This window comes from Kogia breviceps, chromosome 4, assembly GCF_026419965.1.
Source record: "Kogia breviceps isolate mKogBre1 chromosome 4, mKogBre1 haplotype 1, whole genome shotgun sequence".
Taxonomy (NCBI): Eukaryota; Metazoa; Chordata; class Mammalia; order Artiodactyla; family Physeteridae; genus Kogia; species Kogia breviceps.
Window position 1 is genome coordinate 144,065,951 of NC_081313.1, and position 22,750 is coordinate 144,088,700.

Consider the following 22,750-nt stretch of genomic DNA (forward strand, 5'->3'; position numbering starts at 1 on the left):
CTGAGCCCGTGTGCCACAACTACTGAAGCCCACGTGCCGGGGGGCCTGTGCTCAACAACAAGAGAAGCCACCGCAATGAGAAGCCTGTGCACCGCAACGAAGAGTAGCTCTCACTCACCGCAACTGGAGAAAGCCCGCGCACCGCAATGAAGACCCAACACAGCCAAAAATAAATAAATGAATAAATAAATTTATTTTTTAAAAAACCAAAACCCTGCATGCTAATGTTATAACTGCTATATTCATAATTGCCAAAGCCTGGAAGCAACCAACTTGTCCTTCAGTAGGTGAATGGATACATAAACTACACTATATCCATACAACGGAGTATGATTCAGTGATAAAAATGAAATGAGATTATCAAGCCAGGAAAAGACACAGAGAAACCTCTAATGCATATTACTAGATGAAAGAAGCAACTCTGAAAAGGCTACATACTGTATGATTCCAGCAATATGACATTCTGGAAAAGGCAAAACTATGGAGACAGTAAAAAGAGCAGTGGTTTCCAGGGATTGGGGTTGGGGGAGGGATGAACAGGCAGAGCACAGAGGATTTTTAGAGAAGGGAACTATGTATGAAACTGTATTGGTGGCGTCGTACATTACACATTACTCTAAACCCACAGAACTGAACAACACACAGAGTGAACCCCAATGTACACTATGGACTTTAGTCATTTCATTTGTCAGTTATAATAAATGTACCACACTAATGCAAGGTGTTAATAATAGGGGGAACTGTGTCGGGGGAGGGGTACATGGGAGCTTTCCATACTTTCTACTTAATTTTCTTTTTTTTACAGATTTAATTTTATTTATTTTTGGCTGCGTTGGGTCTTCATTGCTGCATGTGGGCTTTCTCTAGTTGTGGCGAGTGGGGGCTACTCTTCATTACGGTGCACGGGCTTCTCATTGCAGTGGCTTCTCTTCTTGCGGAGCATGGGCTCTAAGCACACAGGCTTCAGCAGTTGTGGCACACAGGCTCAGTAGTTGTGATGCATGGGCTTAGTTGCTCTGCGGCATGTGGGATCTTCCCAGACCAGGGATCGAACCCACGTCCCCTGCATTGGCAGGCAGATTCTTACCCACTACATCACCAAGGAAGTCCCTACTTATTTTTTCTTTTTGTTTTTTTTTTTTTGCTTTTGTTTTGTTTTGTTTTTTGGCCGTGCCGTGTGCCTTGTGGGATCCTAGCTCCCCAACCAGGGATCAAACCTGTGCCCCTGCAATGGAAGCAGAGTCCTAACCACTGGGAATTCCCTCTACTTAATTTTTGTGTAAATCTAAAAGTGCTCTAAAAAATAAAGTCTATTAGAGCTAAACTATGCTGAGACTAAACCAGAAGTCAAAATGGAAATAGGAATAGCTATTAGATGGCTACTACAAATACCCAGGCAAGAGTATTTGGCTGTCCATCTGAGGGAAAGTGGTGAGGGTGAAGAGAAATGTATTAGTCACAAAAGGGCAAGTAAGCCATGGACCACAGGAAGCCCAGGTGACCCTACTGCTTGCTAATGCTGTGCACTGTACCCGTGAAATACAACAGGTCCCCCCTTGAGACACATCAGATGGTACTTAGACCAGCGTCGTCCAGCTCTCAGCAAAGACTCCCACAGCAAGACTCCCACCCCAGGAACCGAACCCTCTCCCCAGTGCTGGTCAAGCCAATCCTCAGAGAGAACTCCCTCAGGAGAAGCTCCCAGAACAAGGGAGAACATGACCAGGAAAGATTACCTGAAACTGCAGCTAGGGAGAATGTTTATGATAGGGAGATCAGCCAGCTGCAGAGATGATCCCACTAAGAGATAGCTTGGGCGTAGCCCTGAAACATAGGGCAGGTCCCACATTCTTCGTTACTAGGGTGATTCTGCAGGAATGCAACTAATGCCAAAGAAACCTTACCATATCAGTATATGGCCAGAGGCAGGGGCACTTCAGTAACTGAAGGGTGGAGGAAGGCAAACTCCCCTAGAGCAGAGAGCAGAGCTGTCCAACAGGCAGGAATGCTTGGGGCACCAAAGACTTATTTCCTCTCCTCTTGTCCTTCCTTAGTCACAGATTGGAAAGAAGTCACAGCAGCAAAGAGTTATTCCCAGTATCAAAAGGGTACTCTACCTCTAGCTGGGAGAAATGAGAAAGGGAGGCAGGAAGGCCAAGAGCTGGGGCTGTAGTCTGAAAGAGCTGTTCAAATCATGACTCAGCTTGGTCAAGCTGTGTGACCTTAGGAAAGTTAATTAACCTCTCTGAGTCTCAGGTTTTCCTTTAGTAAAATGGGGATAATAATAATAATAGTCAACAAGTAACAGTGTCATGAGAGTAAAAAGGGCTACTACATGTTAGGTACCCACTGTCATGGTTGGCACAGAAATGGGTACTATTTTCATGCAGAAGGCATGAAACTGAAGCTCAGAGACATGAAGGAGCTGTGGGTGGCAGAACCTTGCGAGACAGACTCCAAAGCCCCTGCTCTAAATCACTCAACCTGCAAGCTACGGCCACAGATGGCTACTGGGCACCTGAAATATGGAGAATCCCAATTGAGATGTGCTGTCAGTGTAAAAGACACCGGATTGCAAAGACTGTACCAAAAAAAAGTAAAATGTATCATGAATAAGTTTCATATTGATTACATGTTGAAATATTATTTTGGATACATTAGGTTAAATGAGATATATCATTAAAATTAATTTTACCTGCTTTAGTTTTTTTAATGTAGCTACTCAAAAACTTTAAATTTGGCTCACACTACATTTCTTTTAGACAACACTGGACTACAGCATGATGCCTTCCCATGACAGGACCCTGTGTGGGAACTCCTGTGAACATCTGCATCGTGTTTGGAATCATTTGTAAGAACACGGAACCCGACTCACTTGGGAGGTTCACGCCCAAGGTCCAAAAACCTTTTAAAATGCTGGGGCTGGGACTTCCATGGTGGCACAGTGGTTAAGAATCCGCCTGCCAATGCAGGGGACACAGGTTCGAGCCCTGGTCCAGGAAGATCCCACATGCCGCGGAGCAACGAAGCCTGTGTGCCACAACTACTGAGCCTGCACTCTAGAGCCCGTGAGCCACAACTACTGAGCCCACGTGCCACAACTACTGAAGCCCACATGCCTAGAGCCTGTGCTCCACAGCAAGACAAGCTACAGCAATGAGAAGCCCGTGCACTGCAACGAAGAGTAGCCCCCGCTCATTGCAACTAGAGAAAGCCCAAGCGCAACGCAGCCAAATAAATAAATAAATAAATTTAAATTGCCGTGGCTATGGAATTGGGAAAAGGTCCTTCCTTGAATAGCAGGGGCTGGGGGCTGAGAGGGGAATAGAGAGAACTGGTAGGAGCCAGCTCAGCCTTGATTAGGCACAAAGTTGAACCTAGGAGAAGAAAAGCTATGTGGATTCTTTGCGCCTCTTTTTGGCTAACCACAAGGGGCAGAGGATGAGGAGGCTATTTTCTGTAGACTCAGTAAAGGCCAGGAAATAGGTCTGCCGAATTAGGGAGGTGCGGGAATACAAGATGCTCGGTTAAATTTGAATTTCAGATAAATAATGAAGACTATTTTACTATAAGTATGTCCCAAATGTCCCGTAGGATATACTTATACTAAAACATTATTCACTGTTTATGTAAAATTCAAATATAATTGGGCATCCTGTATTTTATGTGGCAACTCCACCAGGGAAGTAGTGAAGGCAGGGAATGGAGATGTTACCAGGTACACTCAGAAGACAAAGTAGCACCTTGACTCTTTGCAGGTCAAGCAGGAAGGCAGAGATGGATAAGTGAAGACCCTTAACAAGGAATTAGTGGACCCTAGAACCCACAGCAACAGAAGATGCTAATCTCAGAGTCCCCAGAACCTTGGATTGTCTTCAACCTGAGGTTATAACAATTTCCACTCAAATAAGTGGCAATTATTAACAGAAATAAGGATAAAATGATAAAAGGTAAGAATATCTACCCAGATACTTAAAAAAAAATCTTGTTCCTTAATTTTGCATTTAAATATTCCTCTATTTAAAGGAAATAGTCACTCTTTCACATTGCTGTTTTAATGAAGAATCATCATTTTAGGAGAATAGTAAACACACTATACACAGGCTTCCATCCCACTCTCTACTGCATGGAAGCTGTTCAGTGCAGTAGTTGAGAGCACTGGCTCCAGAGGCCACCTGCCGCAATGCACATCCTCCTGGCTCTGACACTAGCTGGATGACCTTAAGCAGGTTACTTACTCTCTCTGTGCCTCAGTTTCTTCAACTGGGAAATGAGATGACAGCAACTACCGTTCAGGGTTGCTGTGAGGATTAAATGAGTTAATACATGTACATCAGAAGACTGCTGGTCATTTAATGAACACTCAGAAAGTTGGCTTTTTCAAAACGTGTATATTTGTTATTTTTAATCCCCAACATCATCATTCATGTCTAAGAAAGGGTAGAAGATTGGGGGTGTAAAGGCCAGCGTGACTTGGGTGGATGCCCCCACCTCACCCTCTTTTCTGCTAACACCATTCACCCTTGTCCCCTGACTCCACTTGAAAACTCTTGACCACAGAAATTTCGTCAAGCAGATGTGAAGAGACTGCAGAAGACAGGGATGAGGTTTATACCCACTTGTCCCTCCTTCTTTACGTCCGGTCATCCTAACCATTTCAGAATCAGGAGTCTACCTTCATCTCTCACCTAGGTGGAGGTAAAGCCACCAGCTGGTCTCGCTACTTCCACTCTTGCTACCCTCTCACAATCCATTGTCCACAGCTACCAAGGGGATCTTTGAAAAACAAATCTGATATCACTTTCCTGCTCAAAACTGTCCAATGACTTCTCATCACACATAGAATAAAATCCACACTACTTACCAAGACCTAGAACGCCCTGAAGGTCCTTCTCTGCCTCTGCTATCTTATCTCCTAATACTCTCTCCTCACTCATACCCCTGGAGCCACACCAGGCTTCTTCCTGCCTGTCCCTCAAAAATCCCAGGCTCATCCCTGCCTCAGGGCCTTTGCATAGTTCTTCTCTCTACTCTCCCCCCAGATCTTCTCATAGCTGGCTCCTCCCTAACAGCTCTCATTTCAAGTGTCCTCTCCTCAGGAGGCCTTCTCTTTTCTCAAACGTTACTAAAATTGTCATTTTTTAAATTGCAAATTACTACTTAAAATTCTGTTTATCTGTGTGTCATCTGTCTCTCTCGCTAACTTGTTAACCCATGAGAATAGAAGATTGGACCCTCTGGTTGATGCTGTGACCCCAGCACACAGCACAGTGACTGGCACACTGCAGGAGCTCAGTAAATAACTGTTGAATGAATGAATGTGAAAGAATTCCAGAAGAAAGTCTCAGCCACTCCACTAACCAATTTTGTGTCCATTAGGTTGTCCTCCCAGTCTCTAGGCCTCAGTCTCTTCATCTGTAGTGACGGGGTTGGACTGGATATTATTTGAGGGTCCTGCCAGCTCTGACATGCTATATTTCAGGGATCCCCAAAACAGCCTCTCATTGAGCTGCATTTTCCTGGAATGCTGGAGAAAAATAAGCAATGATCACATGCCGAGACCAATTTCCTCAGGAATCTCAGGCTGCTAACTGCCTGCTATTTTGCTTACCAATCAGCTGCACTTGTTCCTCTTCCCTGGCGGCTATCTCCTGCAGATCATGAAGCAATTTGCTGTTCACCTTGATGATATCATCGATATTTGAGAACAGGACATCCAGATCTCCCTGCGGCAGCTGGAAGGAACAAAGGCACCATGGGAGGTCGCTTAGGAATTCAGTAGAGTGACTTTTTTTGTAGGCTTTGGACAGTAGTCCAGAACAGTCACACCACTGGGGTTCTATCACTCTTGGGAAGACTGTCCCAGTGGAATGTTTGCAAGGACTTTGAAATTTTATAATTAGGTATTTTCATTATTCTACAAGAAGAGAGAGAGAGAGACGAAGTGCTCAACATGAAAGGAAAGCTGAACTGTATTATCCTAGGTCTGCTGCTAACTATAATTTCTCTTCTCTCATTTTCCCCATCTGTCATATAAGTGTGGGAAGTTGGACTTCTTTCCAGCTCTGATATACTTAGCACCTACCACCATTACCTTGAGATATATTCTGAACTCCAGCCCCTATGAACTAAGCTATCCCACTGTTAAAAAGGATGCAGGACATCTACATATGCGCATGAACATATATAGGATATATAGAGAGATAGACGTCCTGGATGCACAATCACGTGGGAGAAGCTAACTGTAGAAAAATAGAGTATGCTCTTATTTTTGCTAAAATAAATAACAGGGAATTCCCTGGCAGTCCAGCAGTTAAGACTCGGGCTGTCTTAACCCCGAAACTGCTGTGGACCCAGGTTCGATCGCTGGTCAGGGAACTAAGATCCCACAAGCCGTCTGGTGTGGCCAAAAACAAACAAACAAAAAATAAAATAAGTAACAATCTATATTTGTTTGTTTAATGCCTACAGAGAAAAATCCCAATTTCTAGAGGGTGAAATATGAGAGGGCTTTCACCTTCTACATTATCTATTTGATTATTTCATTCATTCAATAAACACTAGTTGAAGTCTACTGTTTACGTGTCAAGAACTGGGATACATTGAACTAAACAGCCTTTCCCCTTATGGACCTTACATGCTAGGGGATGCTTCACAATATATAGAGAGAGCCTGTGTTATTTCTGAAATCAGGGGGAAAAAGGATGTAAAAAATTAACATTAAAATAGAAACCCATCATAATGATAGCTTTTCCATGTTACCACCCTCCAAATGAGACAATTAGAAATAGGTCACTTAAAAGAATCTGTTCTAAACTTAATAAAGGATTATTTTATCCATTAGTTCACTTAATTCTCTGAGGTGATTATTCTCTGCCCATTTAGCAGATGAATATACTAAAGCTCCAAGGTGTTAAAAGCCTTGCTGAAGGTTGCAGGGCCAATAGGTGGAAACACTGGGGCTTATGTCCAGGTGACTTCACATCCACCACACTTCCCCCTCCATCAAGCCTGCCCCATGAACAGACGTGAGGTTTCAGGAGCTGGGACTCACACTTGCCCCGATAAAGACAGGCTGAGTGTGGCCCCACCCAGGTACCTGCTGCAGGTGGCTCCTAATGTCCGAGGCACAAAGCTGGAGCACGTGCAAGTAGGAGACCTCGGTGTCGATGAGTTCCCTGACTGCCAGACTCTGATGGAGCAAGGATCTCTCCTCATGGGCCCGACCTTCCCCGTCTGGACTCCCTGTCCTAGAGGACAGCTCATCATCCCCATGATCAGTCATGTCAGCAGGTTCTGGGAAAGACAAACACATCCAGACTCACTTCTGGGAGCTCTATTGGGACATGCTGTCTCTAATCCAAAGACAACTATTCATCAGATGGCCTAAAAACATCTTTAGCTGCCTACAGAGTCAAGATGAACTGCGTATAAGCATTTGTGGGCAGTATCTGAACAATCCTAAAAGGTAGAATGCAGCTCAGATAATTGTTGACATTTTAAATTCATTTCCCAGGATTCAGACAATGTGCTTGCCTGGCTTTTCTTCTATTTTCCTCCCAGCTCTTGACCTAGATTTCTTTATCTGGTTCAGCTGAGTCTCTCTCGCCCTCCTTCTCCCAGCAGTTCCCTCTTCTCTACCCACTACTACCCCATTTAGGCCATACTACCTATCACCTGGACTATTTCCACCACCTCCAGTACCATTTTTTCAAATCCACACCCCTCTCCCACTTGCTGCCACCCACATCCATTCATCCTGGATATGCTTCCAGTTTAAACTTCCTGAAACAAAGCTTGTGATCCTGGTATTCTCTGCTGTGAGACTGTAATAGCTATCTGCTGCTCTGTGGTCTACCTCTGACTTCGTTTTCCTCTTCCCTGACACACTCCAGTGAAAGAAAGTTATGTGCTTTTCTCCATACCTGCATGGTCATTTCCTGCCTCCATGCTTTTGCACCTGCTGTGACCCCTCCCATGTCCCTATGCTCTGACATTCATCTCTAAGGCCTTTCCTGATCCTCCCAGCCAGATGTACTTTTCTCCTCTAAGTTTAAAAAGTACAAATGGCAACACTGTGGACAAAAAAAATCTCCCTACTACAGAACACATAGAAATGCTAGATCAGCTATAACAAACTTCCTTTTCACTGCATGGCAAGGCTTGCAAGAAAGTTAAGGAAGGACTTCCCTGGTGGCGCAGTGGTTAAGAATCTGCCTGCCAAAAACAACAACAACAACAACAAAAATAGAAAAAAAAAAAATTAAAAAAAACAAAAAAAAGAATCCACCTGCCAATGCAGGGGACGTGGGTTCGAGCCCTGGTCTGGGAAGATCCCACATGCCACGGAGCAACTAAGCCCGTGAGCCACAACTACTGAGCCTGCGCTTTAGAGCCCACGAGCCACAACTACTGAAGCCCGCACACCTACAGCCTGTGCTCTGCAACAAGAGAAGCCACCACAATGAGAAGCCCGCGCACTGCAAGGAAGAGTAACCCCCGCTCGCCGCAACCAGAAAAAGCCTGTGCACAGCAACAAAGACCCAACGCAGCCAAAAATAAATAAATTTTTTTTAAAAAAGGGAAGTAAAGGAAATCAGCAGGGATCCCCAAACAGGGAACTGAAAACCAGATCAGGAGCAGCTAAGCTGATGCAGCTGTAGCCAAAGTGGACAGGATGGGCAGGGAAGAGAGCACTGCCCAGCTCTGTGATCCAGAGACTTGGGCATCAGTGCCCAGGCAGAATCAGAAAGCAAGCTCCTCTCCAGAACTGGGATCCCTCAAGCACGCCAGTGAAATGGTGGATTAGAAAACAAAGTCTCCCTACCCACACAGAAGATGACAAAGATGTTTCTGCATCTTGGCTTGGGTCCTGAGTAAAAGAAAAAGTCCTTTCCGAAAATTCATAACAACAGGCCTGCTTTCACTGGGTTGTAGGTTCAAATGTACACTATACATGTGGTCCAAGGAGCTCAATGCTGATAAATAAACAAAAAAACAAGTCCTGGAATAGTGCTACTATGAGTACTCACAGAAAAAATAAAATGTCTCCAGGAGGACACATCCTTAACCTAGGCCACATGGTACTCCAAGAGATAACCCTGTCCTGAAGATGAGCTTAAAATCCAAAATTACAAGAACTCCAGTGTAAGTGAGCATCATCAGAGGCAACAAAGAGCAGGATTAGACCCCAAGAACATCAGATAATCAAACTATCAAATAGAAACTATAAAATAAGCAGGAAAAGAAAAGATGTACAAAAAGTAAAGACCGGTATGATTTTTTAAAGCACCAAGAAGAACTTACAGAAATTAAAAATTTAGTCTCTGACATTAAAAACTAAATGGACAGTTTAAACACTTAGGAAAGAGAAATAGTAAAGGGGCAGATAGATCCAAAGAAATTATCCAGACTGTTAAAAAGAAAGAGAAAATCATGGAAAATATGAAAGAGAATTAAGGGATCTGGATATTGAAATAAGGAGATCATGTACCAAATCTGTGTTCCAGAAGACAAGAATAAACAGAGTGAGAAGGGGCAATATATGAAGAGATGAGACTCATAATTTGTCCAGAATTTATAAAAGATATGAATTCTTAGGTCTAGGAAGTACAAGTCCCAAGCAGGATAAGTTTTTTTAAAATAAATCACGTCTAAACACACTGAGAAGGCTTCCCTGGTGGTGCAGTGGTTGAGAATCCTCCTGCCAATGTAGGGGACATGGGTTCAAGCCCTGGTCTGGGAAGATCCCACACGCCACGGAGCAACTGGGCCCGTGAGCCACAATTACTGAGCCTGAGCGTCTGGAGCCTGTGCCCCGCAACAAGAGAGGCCACGATAGTGAGAGGCCCGCGCACAGCGATGAAGAGTGGCCACCGCTTGCCACAACTAGACAAAGCCCTTGCACAGAAACAAAGACCCAACACAGCCATAAATAAATAAATAAATAAAATGTAAACACTCTGAGAGGAAATTTCAGAACCTAGAAGTCCTGGAGAATTTACCTTATAGTTTCCTAGTCAGGAAACTATGTTCCACCAAAATAAAGAAATAAATCACGACACAAGATACAGGGAACTGGTGATCTAATATGTGAGAGAGGCTGAGGAAATCCCTAGGATAGGTGAAAGGAAATTCTAAGTTTGACTGTTGGTGACAGACAGACAGCAAACAGTCTGGGCTAGAGTATTAGAATGCCTTGAGAACAAATTTATTGAATCAGTAGAGAATACGGTCCTTATGTAGGCATAATTACACAGATGGGGACTTCCCTGGTAGTCCAGTGGGTAAGACTCCACACTCCCAATGCAGGGGGCCCGGGTTCGATCCCTGGTCGGGAACTAGATCCCACATACATGCTGTAACTGAGAGTCCACATGCTGCAACTAAGAAGTCAGCATGCCGCAACTAAGAAGCCTACATGCTGCAACTAAAGATCCTGCATGCCACAACTAAGACCCAGCACAGCCTAAATAAATAAATAAATATTTATAAAAAATTACACAGATAAGACATATGAAACTAAGAAACAAACCAACAAATAAAAACAATTGTTATAACAATTTTTATAACAAAAAATTGTGCAGAAAAGATAAAATTATGTGTCACTACCCGATTCAATTATAAATAGAATCTACACAAATAATAATACAAGTGATCTAATTCATATTATGTACTGAGAGGACAGGGTGATGGAGAGGGAGAAAAAATGAGCTAAAGCCTCATCATCCATAGTGGAAATCAAAGAACAATGTCTAAATCGAAAGCTCAGGAAAGAGCAGTATATTTGTGTTTAAAACATTCAGCTAAAAACAACAGAAGGAATTGCCTGGTAGTGGCTGGAGCAGGAAAGAGAAGAGGACAGGCTGCTTTTCATAACAAACATTGCAGAATCACCTGTCTCTCTTTCTCATCACAAATGTAGAACTATCTACCTCTTTAAATTATAGTTTTGAGCTTCCCTGGTGATGCAGTGGTTAAGAATCTGCCTGCCAACGCAGGGGACATGGGTTTGAGCCCTGGTCTAGGAAGATCCCACATGCTGCAGAGTGGCTAGGCCCGTGAGCCACAACTACTGAGTCTGCGCATCTGGAGCTTGTGCTCTGCAACAGGAGAGGCCGCGACAGTGAGAGGCCTGCGCACTGCGATGAAGAGTGGCCCCGGCTTGCCGCAACTGGAGAAAGCTCTCACACAGAAACGAAGACCCAACACAGCCAAAAATAAATAAATTAATTAATTTTTAAAAAAAATTTAAATTACAGCTTTGAAGTGAACTAAAAACTAAATGAAAGAAAAAGTGAGAATTACTCAATTTTGCTGGAGATCAATATTCAAAAATAAATCATACTCCTGTGTATACCAACAACAATTCTTAAGAGTGCAATTTAAGGAAAAATAGCAGCATAATAATAAAAAGATTTAATAATAACACATAATATTTATTCCTTCCTAAATATCTTAATTTAACAAAAGATGGGGAGTTCCCTGGTGGCCTAGTCGTTAGGATTCCAGGCTTTCACTGCCATGGCCCATGTTCAATCCCTAGCTGGGGAACTGAGGTCTCAAAAGCTACGCATCCAAAAAAAAAAAGATGTACAAGATCTTTATGAAGAAAATTATAAAACTTTATCGAAATATATTTAAGAACTAGTTGGGAATTCCCTGGCAGTCTAGTGGTTAGGACTCTGAGCTTCCACTGCAGGGGGCCCAGGTATGATCCCTGGTCAGGAACTAAGACCCCACAAGCCACATGTCACAGCCTGAAAAAATAAAAACAAAACCACAAACAAGAACTAGTTACAAGTAGAGATACACTATGTTCATGGATAGGAAAAGTTAATATCATAAAGATGAAAATTGACCCAAACTGATTCAATACAATTTCAATAAAACTCCTGATAGGGTTTGGGGGTTGGGGGTTCTTTTTAGAACATAATACAATGATTCTAAAATATATATTGGAGAAAAGGCTCAGAATGACTAAGGCAATTCTGAAGAACAAGGTGGGGGGACCTGTCCTACCCGATATCTAGATACATCTGAAAGTCATAATAATTTAAAAGTATCATATTAACACAGGGGCAAACAGATCAGTAGAACAGATTAGAGAGCCCAGAAGCAGACCACAGTAAATATGGAAACTTAACATATGACATAAGTGTCATTATAAGTCACTGGGAAAAGGATGGTCCATGAGATAACTGGCCTCCCCTATAAAAAATAAATAAACAAATGCAATCCCACAGCACATACCAAATAAACTCCAGATGGATTAAAGACCTAAATGTTAAGAGTGAAACTCTAAATTCTTAGAAGAAAATGGGAAAATATTTTTAAACTCTCTAGATAAGAAGTATTTTTTTCAACAAGACATAAAATGTACAAACCCCAAAAGAAACAATTGATAAATCTGACTACAGTAATATTGGAATGTTCTGTTCATAAACAATTCTAAAATCAAAAGGAAAAGAGGGGCCTTAGATCAGAAGATATTTGTAGTGAATACAACCAACAAAAGTTTAATACCTAGACTATATAAGAACTTCTATGAATCTTTAAAACAAGGTAATCTGTGAGAAAAATAGACAAAGGATATGGTTGCAAATACAGTGTTTAAGTTCATTTAGTGTCAATTTTAACCTCCTCCTATGATATCTTGCTGTAATGCTGAAACTGGAGAGCTAAAACCCAGCTTTCCAGACTCCCTTGCAGCTAAGATTCTAAGATTCCACCAATCAGATGATCTCATGTGAGCCAGAATATAGAAATTAGATAAATAGGAAGAGAAGTGATACTTGAAGTAACTATTTAATGGGGCAGGTAGTGCATTGTTCTGAAATCAATAGCTCTGGCAACAGATTGTAGCTAAAGTCATAAATCTTGAAGCCAGGAGCAGGGGCAGCAGCTTCCCAATTCTTCAGTTTCTGGATTGTTACAGAGGGTATTGGCTTCTTTGGAGCAGCTTTGGAGCTGTATTATTGTATTATTACTTTTTTTTGGTGGTGGGGGAGCCACACCATGTAGCATGTGGGATCTTAGTTCCCCAACCAGGTATTGAACCCGTGCCCCGTGTATTGGGAGTGCACAGTCTTAACCACCAGACCACCAACGAAGTCCCTGGGACTCATTCCTAAGGCCCATTCTGTGGACTGCTTCTCCAGGCCTTCCACCAATTTGGTAAGCTCCTAAGACCCTCTTTTATTTATTTATTTTTTAAATTTTTATTTATTTATTTTTGGCTGCGCCGGGTCTTCGTTGCTCTGCGTGGGCTTTCTCTAGTTGTGGCAAGCAGGGGCTACTCTTTGTTGAGGTGCACGGGCTTCTCACTGCAGTGGCTTCTCTTGTTGTGGAACATGGGCTCTAGGTGTGCAGGCTTCAGTAGTTGCAGCATGTGGGCTCAGAAGCTGCGGTTTGTGGGCTCTACAGCACGGGCTCGGTAGTTGTGGAGCACAGGCTGAGTTGCTCTGCGGCATGTGGGATCTTCCCGGACCAGGGATCAAACCCGTGTCCGCTGCCTTGGCAGGCAGATTCTTAACCACTGGACCACAAGGGAAGTCCCAAGACCCTCTTTTAAATCCCTTTCTGGTTAAAATAGAATGTTTTGTGTTATCTCCAACTAAATCCTGGCTAATACCAGCACGAAAAGTTAATTCATAAATGAAGAAATTTAAATGGTAATATGCAAATAAAAAGATGTTCAATTCACTCTTAACTAGGCAAATGTGAATAATTAAAACCATAGTAAGGGAATTCCCTGGTAATCCAGTGGTTAGGACTCCATAATTTCACAGCCGAGGGCCCAGGTTCAATCCCTGGTCAGGGAACTAAGATTCCACAAGCTGTGTGGTGCAGCAAAACAAAACAAAACCACAATGAGATACTATTCCATGCCCAAGAGATCAGCAAAATATGAAAATGAAATTAAATGTTGGTAGGACTGCAGATGAATGGGAAATCTCATATACTGGTATGATAATGTGAATTGTTGCAACCATCCTAAAGAGCAACTTGGCAATATTTAGAAAAGTTGAAAATTCACACACTGTCAGGCCAAGGAGTTCTACTCCTAGGTATACCTCGCCTTCAAGAAACTTACCACATACACACAAGAAATGTAGACATGAATGCTCATTGCAGCATTAATAACAAAAAATTAGAAAACAACTAAAAGCCCCAATGAAAGTAGATAAATAACTTGTGGTATAGCCATATAATGGAATTCTGAACAACACTGAAAGTAAATAAACTACAGATTCATGTATCAATATGGATATCCTCACTAACACTGTAAATAGGAAAAAATAGATATAAACAAGTCCCAGAAGGATACACAGACTATGACACTGTTTTTAAAAGTTTAAAATGTGAAAAGAAAAAAATAATAATAAAATTTTAAAGTTTTTAAAAGTTTAAAATATGTGAAACAATGCTAGATATTGTTTAGGGACACATACACATGTAGCACAGGTATTAAATTTGTCATGGAAGTGGTTAGCAATAAATCCCAGTGATTAAAGAAATTTTCACATATTGAGATATAGCGAAGTCATTCTAGCTTGCACATGATTTAACTTGATTTTCTGCTAACTAAAACAGCCTGTTTGTGGCCTATCTGACACACGTTGTCATATCCACTTTAATTATTAAAGAAAAGGGCACAATGATCACAAGTAAAGAATGTCCGTGTTAAAAATAAAGATTAAATGCCTCCTTTCCTAGAACACCAATGCTGGTACTGCTTCGAAGATAAGACTCCTTTTCCAGGAGCCAAGGTCATACTGACTCACTGTGTACATGCTGATCTGTTTTTTTGAAACCTTGAAGGAATATATTCCTGACTTGTTTGATGTTCTTTGTTCTGACATAATAATGTAAAACTGTGCTGAAAACCATGCTTCTCTGGAGCAGCTCTTTAGAGTTATCTGAGAGGCTGTCTCCCAGGCTATAGTCCTCAGATTAGCCCAAATAAAAGTCTTTTTTATTCCTATTATATTTTGTTTATTGATCATTTCCATCCACAGAGGATAAAAGTAACCTCTGGAAAGGGAGCTAGAGGAATAGAATTGGGGAGAGTATCAAAGGGGACTTAATGGTATCTGAGGGGCTTTTTAAGTTAACCTTTTAACTCTGATAGAGATTCACATGCAGTTGTAAGAAATAATACAGAGGTTCTGTGTATCCTTTACCCAACTTCCCCAGTGAACATTAGGTAAAACTATAGTATAATCTCACAGCCAGGATGTTGACACCAATACAGTCAAGATGCAGAACAGTTCCATCTTAAGGATCCTTCATGTTGCCTTTTTACCCACTTGGCTCCAGCCCCATCCCATATTTAACCCCCAGCAAATAAGAATCTGTTCTCTATTTCTATACTCTTGTCAGTTCAAGAATGTATGTAGGTAGTTCCCTGGTCATCTAGTGGTTAGGACTCAGCCCTTTCACTCCCGTGGCCAGGGTTTAATCCCTGGTCAGAGAACTGAGATCCCACAAGCTGCGTGACGCAGCCAAAATAAATAAATTAATTAATTAAATAAAAGCTTATAAAAAAAGAATGTATGTAAATCACACAGTATGTATATTTGAATCATATAATACATAACCTTTTGGGACTGACTTTATTCAATCAGCATAATTCCTTGGAGATTCATGTAAGCTGTTGTGTGTTATCAATAGGTCCTTCCTTTTCATTGCTGAGTATCTGAGATGTTTTATTTGGTTTTTTAAAAACTGAAGCAAGTATGTCAAAAATGTTAAAATTAGACAAAGCTAGGTAGTAAGAACATGGGCATTTGTTGTTTTGTTCTTTGTTCTTTCCTGGAAGGTTAAAATATTTCCTAATATTTAAAGTGACATGCATCCCATTCAGCCTTGTACTCAGGTTACTTAGGGCTATGCCTCATCTTCCTGGTTAGACACTAAGCTCTTGGAGACAAGATGAGCACCCATTCATTGTGTCTTCCTCTCTGTCTTACAATGCTGATACATATATGAATATGTATTTGCATATATAAATGGTCCTTTTCATGTATTAATAGCAGAAGTTTCTGTCCTGGGTCATAAGCACTGACCCATGGATCAGTGCTTATATACAGGTGCTTGGCGAGAGCAAGATTGTTCAGAAGGCAGAAGGCCCAGAAAGATCCTGGAACATATCTGATGCACAGCTCTAGTCCAGCTCCTGAATGCTGCCTTTGGCCTGCTGACCTGTCCCTGGCCTGAATCACTGACATTCATCACCCAGTGCATTGCTTTTCTAGAAAGATCCCAATAGGATTTCAGGAGAGCCACTCAGGTTCCACTACTCAGAACTGTTGCTAAATAAACAAAAACCATACATAATACTTCATAGAGAACTGCTAAATATTTAAAATAGCACTTAGGTTAACTGCAATCCAGACCTCCAAGCCGGCCTGACAGAACTTCTCCGTAGCAGCATTTTGTTATAATCTTAGTTTATAGCCCATGTAATGGAAAGAAACACATTTTTATTTCTTTAATAATATATTATTTGGCAATGAAAAGGAATGAACTACTAATGTGTGCTATCATATAAATGGATCTTGAAAACATTACACTAAATGAAAGAAGTTAGCCACAAAGGACCACATACTTGATGATTCTATTTATAGGAAATGTCCAGAATAGGCAAATCTATAGAAACAGAAAGTGGATTAGTAGTTTGCAGGGCTGAAGGGATAATGATTTGGAGTGTGGTGGCTGGGTTTCTTTTGGGGATGGTGAAACGCTCTAAACTTATTAGTGGTGATGGTTGAACAACTCAGTGAATATACTAAAAACCATTGATTTGTACACTTTAAATGGGTGAATTAGGGACTTCCCTGGAGGTCCAGTGGTTAAGACTCTGCACTTCCACTGCAGGGGGTGCAGGTTCGATCCCTGGTCAGGAACTAAGATCCCGCATGCTATGGGGCGTGGCCAAAAAAAAGGGTGAATTATATGATGTGAATTATATCTCAATAAAGCTGTTACCCCCCAAAATATTATATAATACGAAATGTTGGCAAGGATGCGGAGAAACGGGATCTCTCATACATTGCTGATGGGAATGTAAAATGGTACAGTTACTTTGTAAAATAGTTTGTCAGTTTCTTTAAAAACTAAACATACACTTACAAGCAGTCACACCCCAGGGCATCTATTCCAGAAGAAGAAAACTTATGCCTATACAAAAACCTGTCTACGAATGTTCAACAAAGCTTTATTTGTAATAGCTAAAAACTGAAAACAACCAAAATGTTGTTTTATTAAGTGAATTTAATAGGTGGATGGCTAAAAAAAAAAAAAAAGTTGTATATCTAAGGTCACAGAATACTCAGAAATAAAAAGGGATGAACTATTGATACCCTCAAGAACCATCCAGTTGTGCTGCCTGAAAAAAGAACAACCTGAAAAGCTTACTGTGTGATCATTTATAAAACATCTAAAATTATAGAGACAGAGAACAGATTAGTGGCCACCTGGTTAGGGATGAGGGTAGTGGGCACCTGGGTGTGGCAATAAAGGAACAGCACAGGAAGAACTTCATGGTGATAGAATAGATCTGCATCTTAATTGAAATGGTGGTTACAGAAATCTACACACGTGATAAAACAACATCTAACAATCAAACACATGATTATATCAATGCCAATTTCCTGGTTTTGATATTGTACTATTGAGATAAGACATAACCACTGGAGGAACCTGGTGAAGATACACATAGCCTCTCTGTACTATCCTGGGAACTTCATGCTGACCTATACTTATTTCAAAGTAAAAAGTTAAAAACAAACAAAATATTAGATAGCTTTAGTTATCCACTATCTTTGCAACACTCTCAGGACAAATGCAGCTTAAAAGCCTGGGAGAGCAGGCTGGGTGCCTTTGTTCCATTTCCTGGTCTGGTCTGATAAGGAGGTTTGTCTTGGAGAATATATTTGGGAAAATATGTCTTTCAATATAGTCCAGTCCATGCTCAGTCCTGAGATCTCTTTGATGCTCTGTGATAAGCAATTAAGAACTAAAATCAGTCTAGCACATAGTGGGTACTAAAAAAAAAAAAAATGTTTCTTGAATGTTATACAGGGACTGCTTCTGACTCTAGGATAGGATAGGATAAAACAGTTAATTCTCTTGTCCTCTCTCCTCCTCTGTCCACACTCGCACAGAATAATTTGGGCATTCACACATTTATTCAACAAATATTTGGAGTAGCTATTCCATGCCAAGCATTTTTCTGGACTGTGAGGATACAAAGTTAAAGGGGGGAGAAAAGGGCTCTACAATAAAGGTAGGGCATTTATTTTTCTGTTTTTGTTTCTTGTTGTTTTGCTTTATTTAATTTTGGAAATGGCCCTGGGGTTCTTTCTTTTTTTTTGCAATTTTATTTTTTTTTATACAGCAGTTTCTTATTAGTTATCAATTTTATATATATTAGTGTATATATGTCAATCCCAATCTCCCAATTCATCCCACCACTTTCCCCCCTTGCTGTCCATATGTTTGTTCTCTACATCTGTGTTTTTATTTCTGCCTTACAAACCGGCTCATCTATACCATTTTTCTAGATTCCACGTATATGCATTAATATATGATATTTGTTTTTTTCTTTCTGACTTACTTCACTGTGTATGACAGTCTCTAGGTCCATCCATGTCCACGTCTCTACAAATGACCCAATTTCGTTCCTTTTTATGGCTCAGTAATATTCCATTGTATATATGCACCACATCTTCTTTATCCATTCATGTGTCAATGGGCATTTAGGTTGCTTCCATGACCTAGCTATTGTAAACAGTGCTGCAGTGAGGGCTTCCCTGGTGGTGCAGTGGTTAAGAATCCACCTGCCAATGCAGGGGACACTGGTTCGAGCCCTAGTCCAGGAAGATCCCACATGCCACAGAGCAACTAAGCCCGTGCATCACAACTACTGAGCCTGTGCCCTAGCGCCTGCAAGCCACAACTACTGAGCCTGTGCACCTACAGCCCGTGCTCCGCAACAAGAGAAGCCACCCCAATGCAGCCAAAAATAAAATAAACAAATTTTTGAAAACATAGTGCTGAAATGAACATTGGGGTGCATGTGTCTTTTTGAATTATGGTTTTCTCTGAATATATGCCCAGTAAGGATAGGGCATTTAAAATATCTGGTTATTTGCTCCAAGTTTTGTTTCACTAAAAGCAGAGGGACTAAGTAAATTTTATGGACATCCTGATGATCTCACCCCTTTTAAGACAGAAGTAACATGGAAAATGATACTCTGAACCTAATTCTGACCAATCAGAAGTGAATGGAGGGCTTCCCTGGTGGCGCAGTGGTTGAGAATCCGCCTGCCAATGCTGGGGACACAGGTTTGATCGCCGGTGCAGGAAGATCCCACATGACGTGGAGCAACTGAGCCCGTGCGCCACAACTGCTAAGTCTGTGCTCTAGAGCCCATAGGCCACAACTACTGAGCCTGCGTGCCTAGAGCCCGTGCTCCGCACCAAAAGAAGCCACCGCAATGAGAAGCCCATGTACTGCAACAAAGAGTAGCCCCCGCTCACCGCAACTATAGAAAGCCCGCGCACAGCAACGAAGACCCAATGCAGCCAAAAATAAATAAATAAAATAAATAAATTTATATTAAAAAAAGAGGTGGTTACTCTTTAAAAAAAAAAAAAAAGAAGTGAATGGAGACAGGGACTTCCCTGGTGGCTCAGTGGTTAAGACTCTGTGCTCCCAATTCAGGGGGCCCGAGTTCCATCCCTGGTCAGGGAACTAGATCCCACATGCATGCTGCAACTAAGAATTTGCATGCCACAACTAAAGAGCCTGAGTGCTGCAACTAAGGAGCACTTGAGCTGCAACTAAGGAGCCTGCCTGCAGCAACTAAGACCCAGCACAACGAAAGAAAAGAAAGAAAGAAAGAAAGAAAGAAAGAAAGAAAGAAAGAAAGAAAGAAAGAAGGAAAGAAAGAAAGAAAGAAAGAAGGAAAGAAAGAAAGTGAATGGAAGTAAGCAGACCCCAGAGAAAAGTGAAACCATCATCTTAAAAGTTCTTTCAGAAGGTAAAATGTCATGGCAAAAAAAGATGAACATCCTTCAGGCTCCCACCCCAGGTTACAGAGGGAGGTCAGTTTAAACATTTAAGGGGAAAAAAAGGAAGTAAAACCTCTAGGGATTAGGGTTCATGAAGGTGAAGTTAAACATAATGCTAACAAAAGACCCTGTTGAAGAATAAAGGAAGGAAATACCTATAGAAATGAGAATGGCCACATAGGGATCCTGGCTAATGAGCCTCGTTCATAAAGATACATACAAGAGTCAGAGTGGCGGGTCCTGTACAAAGAGCTTCCAGAACTCTAAAACACAGAAGCATCTGGGATTAACAAAATTGTAAGAATAACCTCCACAGCTCTGCCCCTACTGTAACTGCCAACTAAATTTTAACATTCATGTTCAGAAAAAGTAAAAAATAGGCACTCTATTTGATGGCTTTGCTTTCCTCTTCCTAGCCCTAAAGAGTGACTGCAGGGGTCACTATGAAGGTGAGGAGCCTAGACCCTGGAGCCAGAAAACCTGATTTCAAATTCTGATTCTGTGATCAATCAGCTGGCTTTCCTGGGATAATTCTGCTACGTGGTGAGCTTTCAATAATGGTAGCTGTTATTTTTGCTACTATTACTGTTAAACTGGAAAGAGTAGCATGACCGTGGATCAGAGGGATGAAGTTGTCTAAGGACACTTGGCTTATCATATTCAAGCAGATGGTGAGAACAGCTAATCATGATGATAATAATAAGTAATACGAACTACACAGCAGAGCCTAACTGACAATGCAGCTAATAACAAAGAAATGGAGCTGAGAGATGGAGAAACCATGAGACTAAGCCCTGATAGCATTACTTAATCCAGCCATGATGGAGACTGATTCCCTTTGGATTTTTTTTTATGTGAGCTAACACATTTTCATTCTCCACCCAAAGTGGGGTCACTTTGGCCTAAACCACTCTGAGTTGGGTTTCTGCCACTTCATTAAAACAGATGATCAGCCCTTGGAAAGACCATCTGTCTGTGAAACAGACATCACTGAGAGCCAGCATAGGTTAACAGAAAAAAGACAAACAGGTCATGCCAGACTATCCTCATTCCCTTAATGAAAGTTGACTAGATCAGTAGATCAAAGGAATACCACAGGCTAGTGTAACTGGACTAGGAAGGTACTGCTGGTCTCCCGTGACATCCTTACAAATAAGGAATAAGATGAGGTAATGGAATAAGATGTGGCGATAGGGAAGCAATAGGACAATAATATGGACTAAAAACTGATAAAATACCAAATTCAAAGAGTGTTGGTCAGTGTCAACCTCTGGGATCTGCCCTGTTTCATTAAGGATAGCCATTAGTTCTTTCGGTGCTTCCCATCTCTAAGACCACCTGAGCCTAAACCTCCACCATTTCTCTCCTGAATCAGTACAACAGCCTCCTGACTGGATGCATACACAGCACCAGAGTGGAGTGGTCATTCAAAAACATAAAATCGACTGCTTTATTCCTCTGTCGAAACTCAGACAAGTCTTCCCCGAAAGTTATCCCCCTTGCAAAGAACCATTCCTCTCCCCCAATAATTGTTTCCTGTTCAATTTGTTTTACTGGTTCATTCAATACAGCAGAAGCTCCACAGGGCAAAGACCACGTTTCTTATATTCATCAACGCATCACCTAGTGTCTACTCTAGATCTAGCACATAGTAGGTGCTCAATTAATTGAATTAATGAATGAATGGCACAGATGAACATTGGCAGAATAGTGATCAAATTGCCAATGACACTGTTACAAGTGGAGTTAGACACAACTTTTGGAAGCCACAATAAAGTTGAGGTCAGCTAAGAGACAGGAACTCCCCTTGAATGTACACATTTTTGTCTGGCTTCTTCCTTTCAGCAAAATTATTTTGACATTCATCCATGTTGTAGCATGTATCAATAGTTCATTACTTTTTATTGCTGAGTAGTATTATATTATATAAATATACCACAGTTTATCTATGCACTGGATAAAAAAAAATTGGTTGCTACCTGTTTCTCAGTTACAAAAAGCTGGACCTAGGAATGCAATGTTTATTTTTTACTTTTTTTTTTCCTTAGGAATGCAATGTTTAGATGACAGATAGGTATATACTTTTAAAAGAAAATGTCGGGACTTCCCTGGTGGCGCAGTGGTTAGGAGTCTGCCTGCCAATGCAGGGGACACGGGTTCGAGCCCTGGTCCGGGAAAATCCCACATACCGCGGGGCATTTAGGCCCGTGTGCCACAACTACTGACCCTGCGCTCTAGAGCCCGTGAGCCACAACTACTGAGCCCGTGTGCCACAACTACTGAAGCCCGCGCACCTAGAGCCCGTGCTCTGCAACAGGAGAGGCCACCGCAATGGCAAGCCCGCGCACCGCAACGAAGAGTAGCCCCCGTTCATCGCAAAACTAAAGAAAAACCTGTGTACAGCAACGAAGACTCAACACAGCCAAAAATAAAAATAATTAAAAAAAAAAAAAGAAAATGTCATACTTTTAAATAGTGGTTGTACCATTTTACTTTCCCACCAACAGTGTATGACTGCAACCTGGTCAACACTTGATGTAGCCAGTCTTTGTATGAAGTTTTATCTGCTTGTGGTTTTAATGTGCATTTCCCCAATGGTTAATGATCTTGAACATCTTTTCAAGTGCTTATTTGCCATCAATATATTTTCTTTGGACAACATGGGTTT

At 41.5% G+C, this 22,750-nt stretch overlaps 1 protein-coding gene across 8 annotated transcripts in view; it reads right to left on the reverse strand.

Annotated features, from left to right (window-relative positions):
- The window catches only part of ARHGEF37 (Rho guanine nucleotide exchange factor 37), a 58,453-nt gene that overhangs the window by 32,566 nt on the left and 3,137 nt on the right, over positions 1–22,750 (reverse strand). For 4 of the 8 annotated variants that reach the window (XM_059062218.2, XM_067032100.1, XM_067032098.1 and 1 more), the window contains exons 2-3: positions 7,100–7,296; positions 5,612–5,735 (exon numbers count right to left, since the gene is read on the reverse strand). The exons of 1 other annotated variant lie outside the window; for it this stretch is intronic. In XM_059062218.2, the coding sequence (XP_058918201.1) occupies positions 5,612–5,735; positions 7,100–7,285 (310 nt within the window). In that variant the 5' untranslated portion in view covers positions 7,286–7,296. The remainder of the gene's footprint in view (positions 1–5,611; positions 5,736–7,099; positions 7,297–22,750) is intronic. 3 more of the 8 variants (XM_059062219.2, XM_067032102.1, XM_067032099.1) reach the window with 1 other exon arrangement.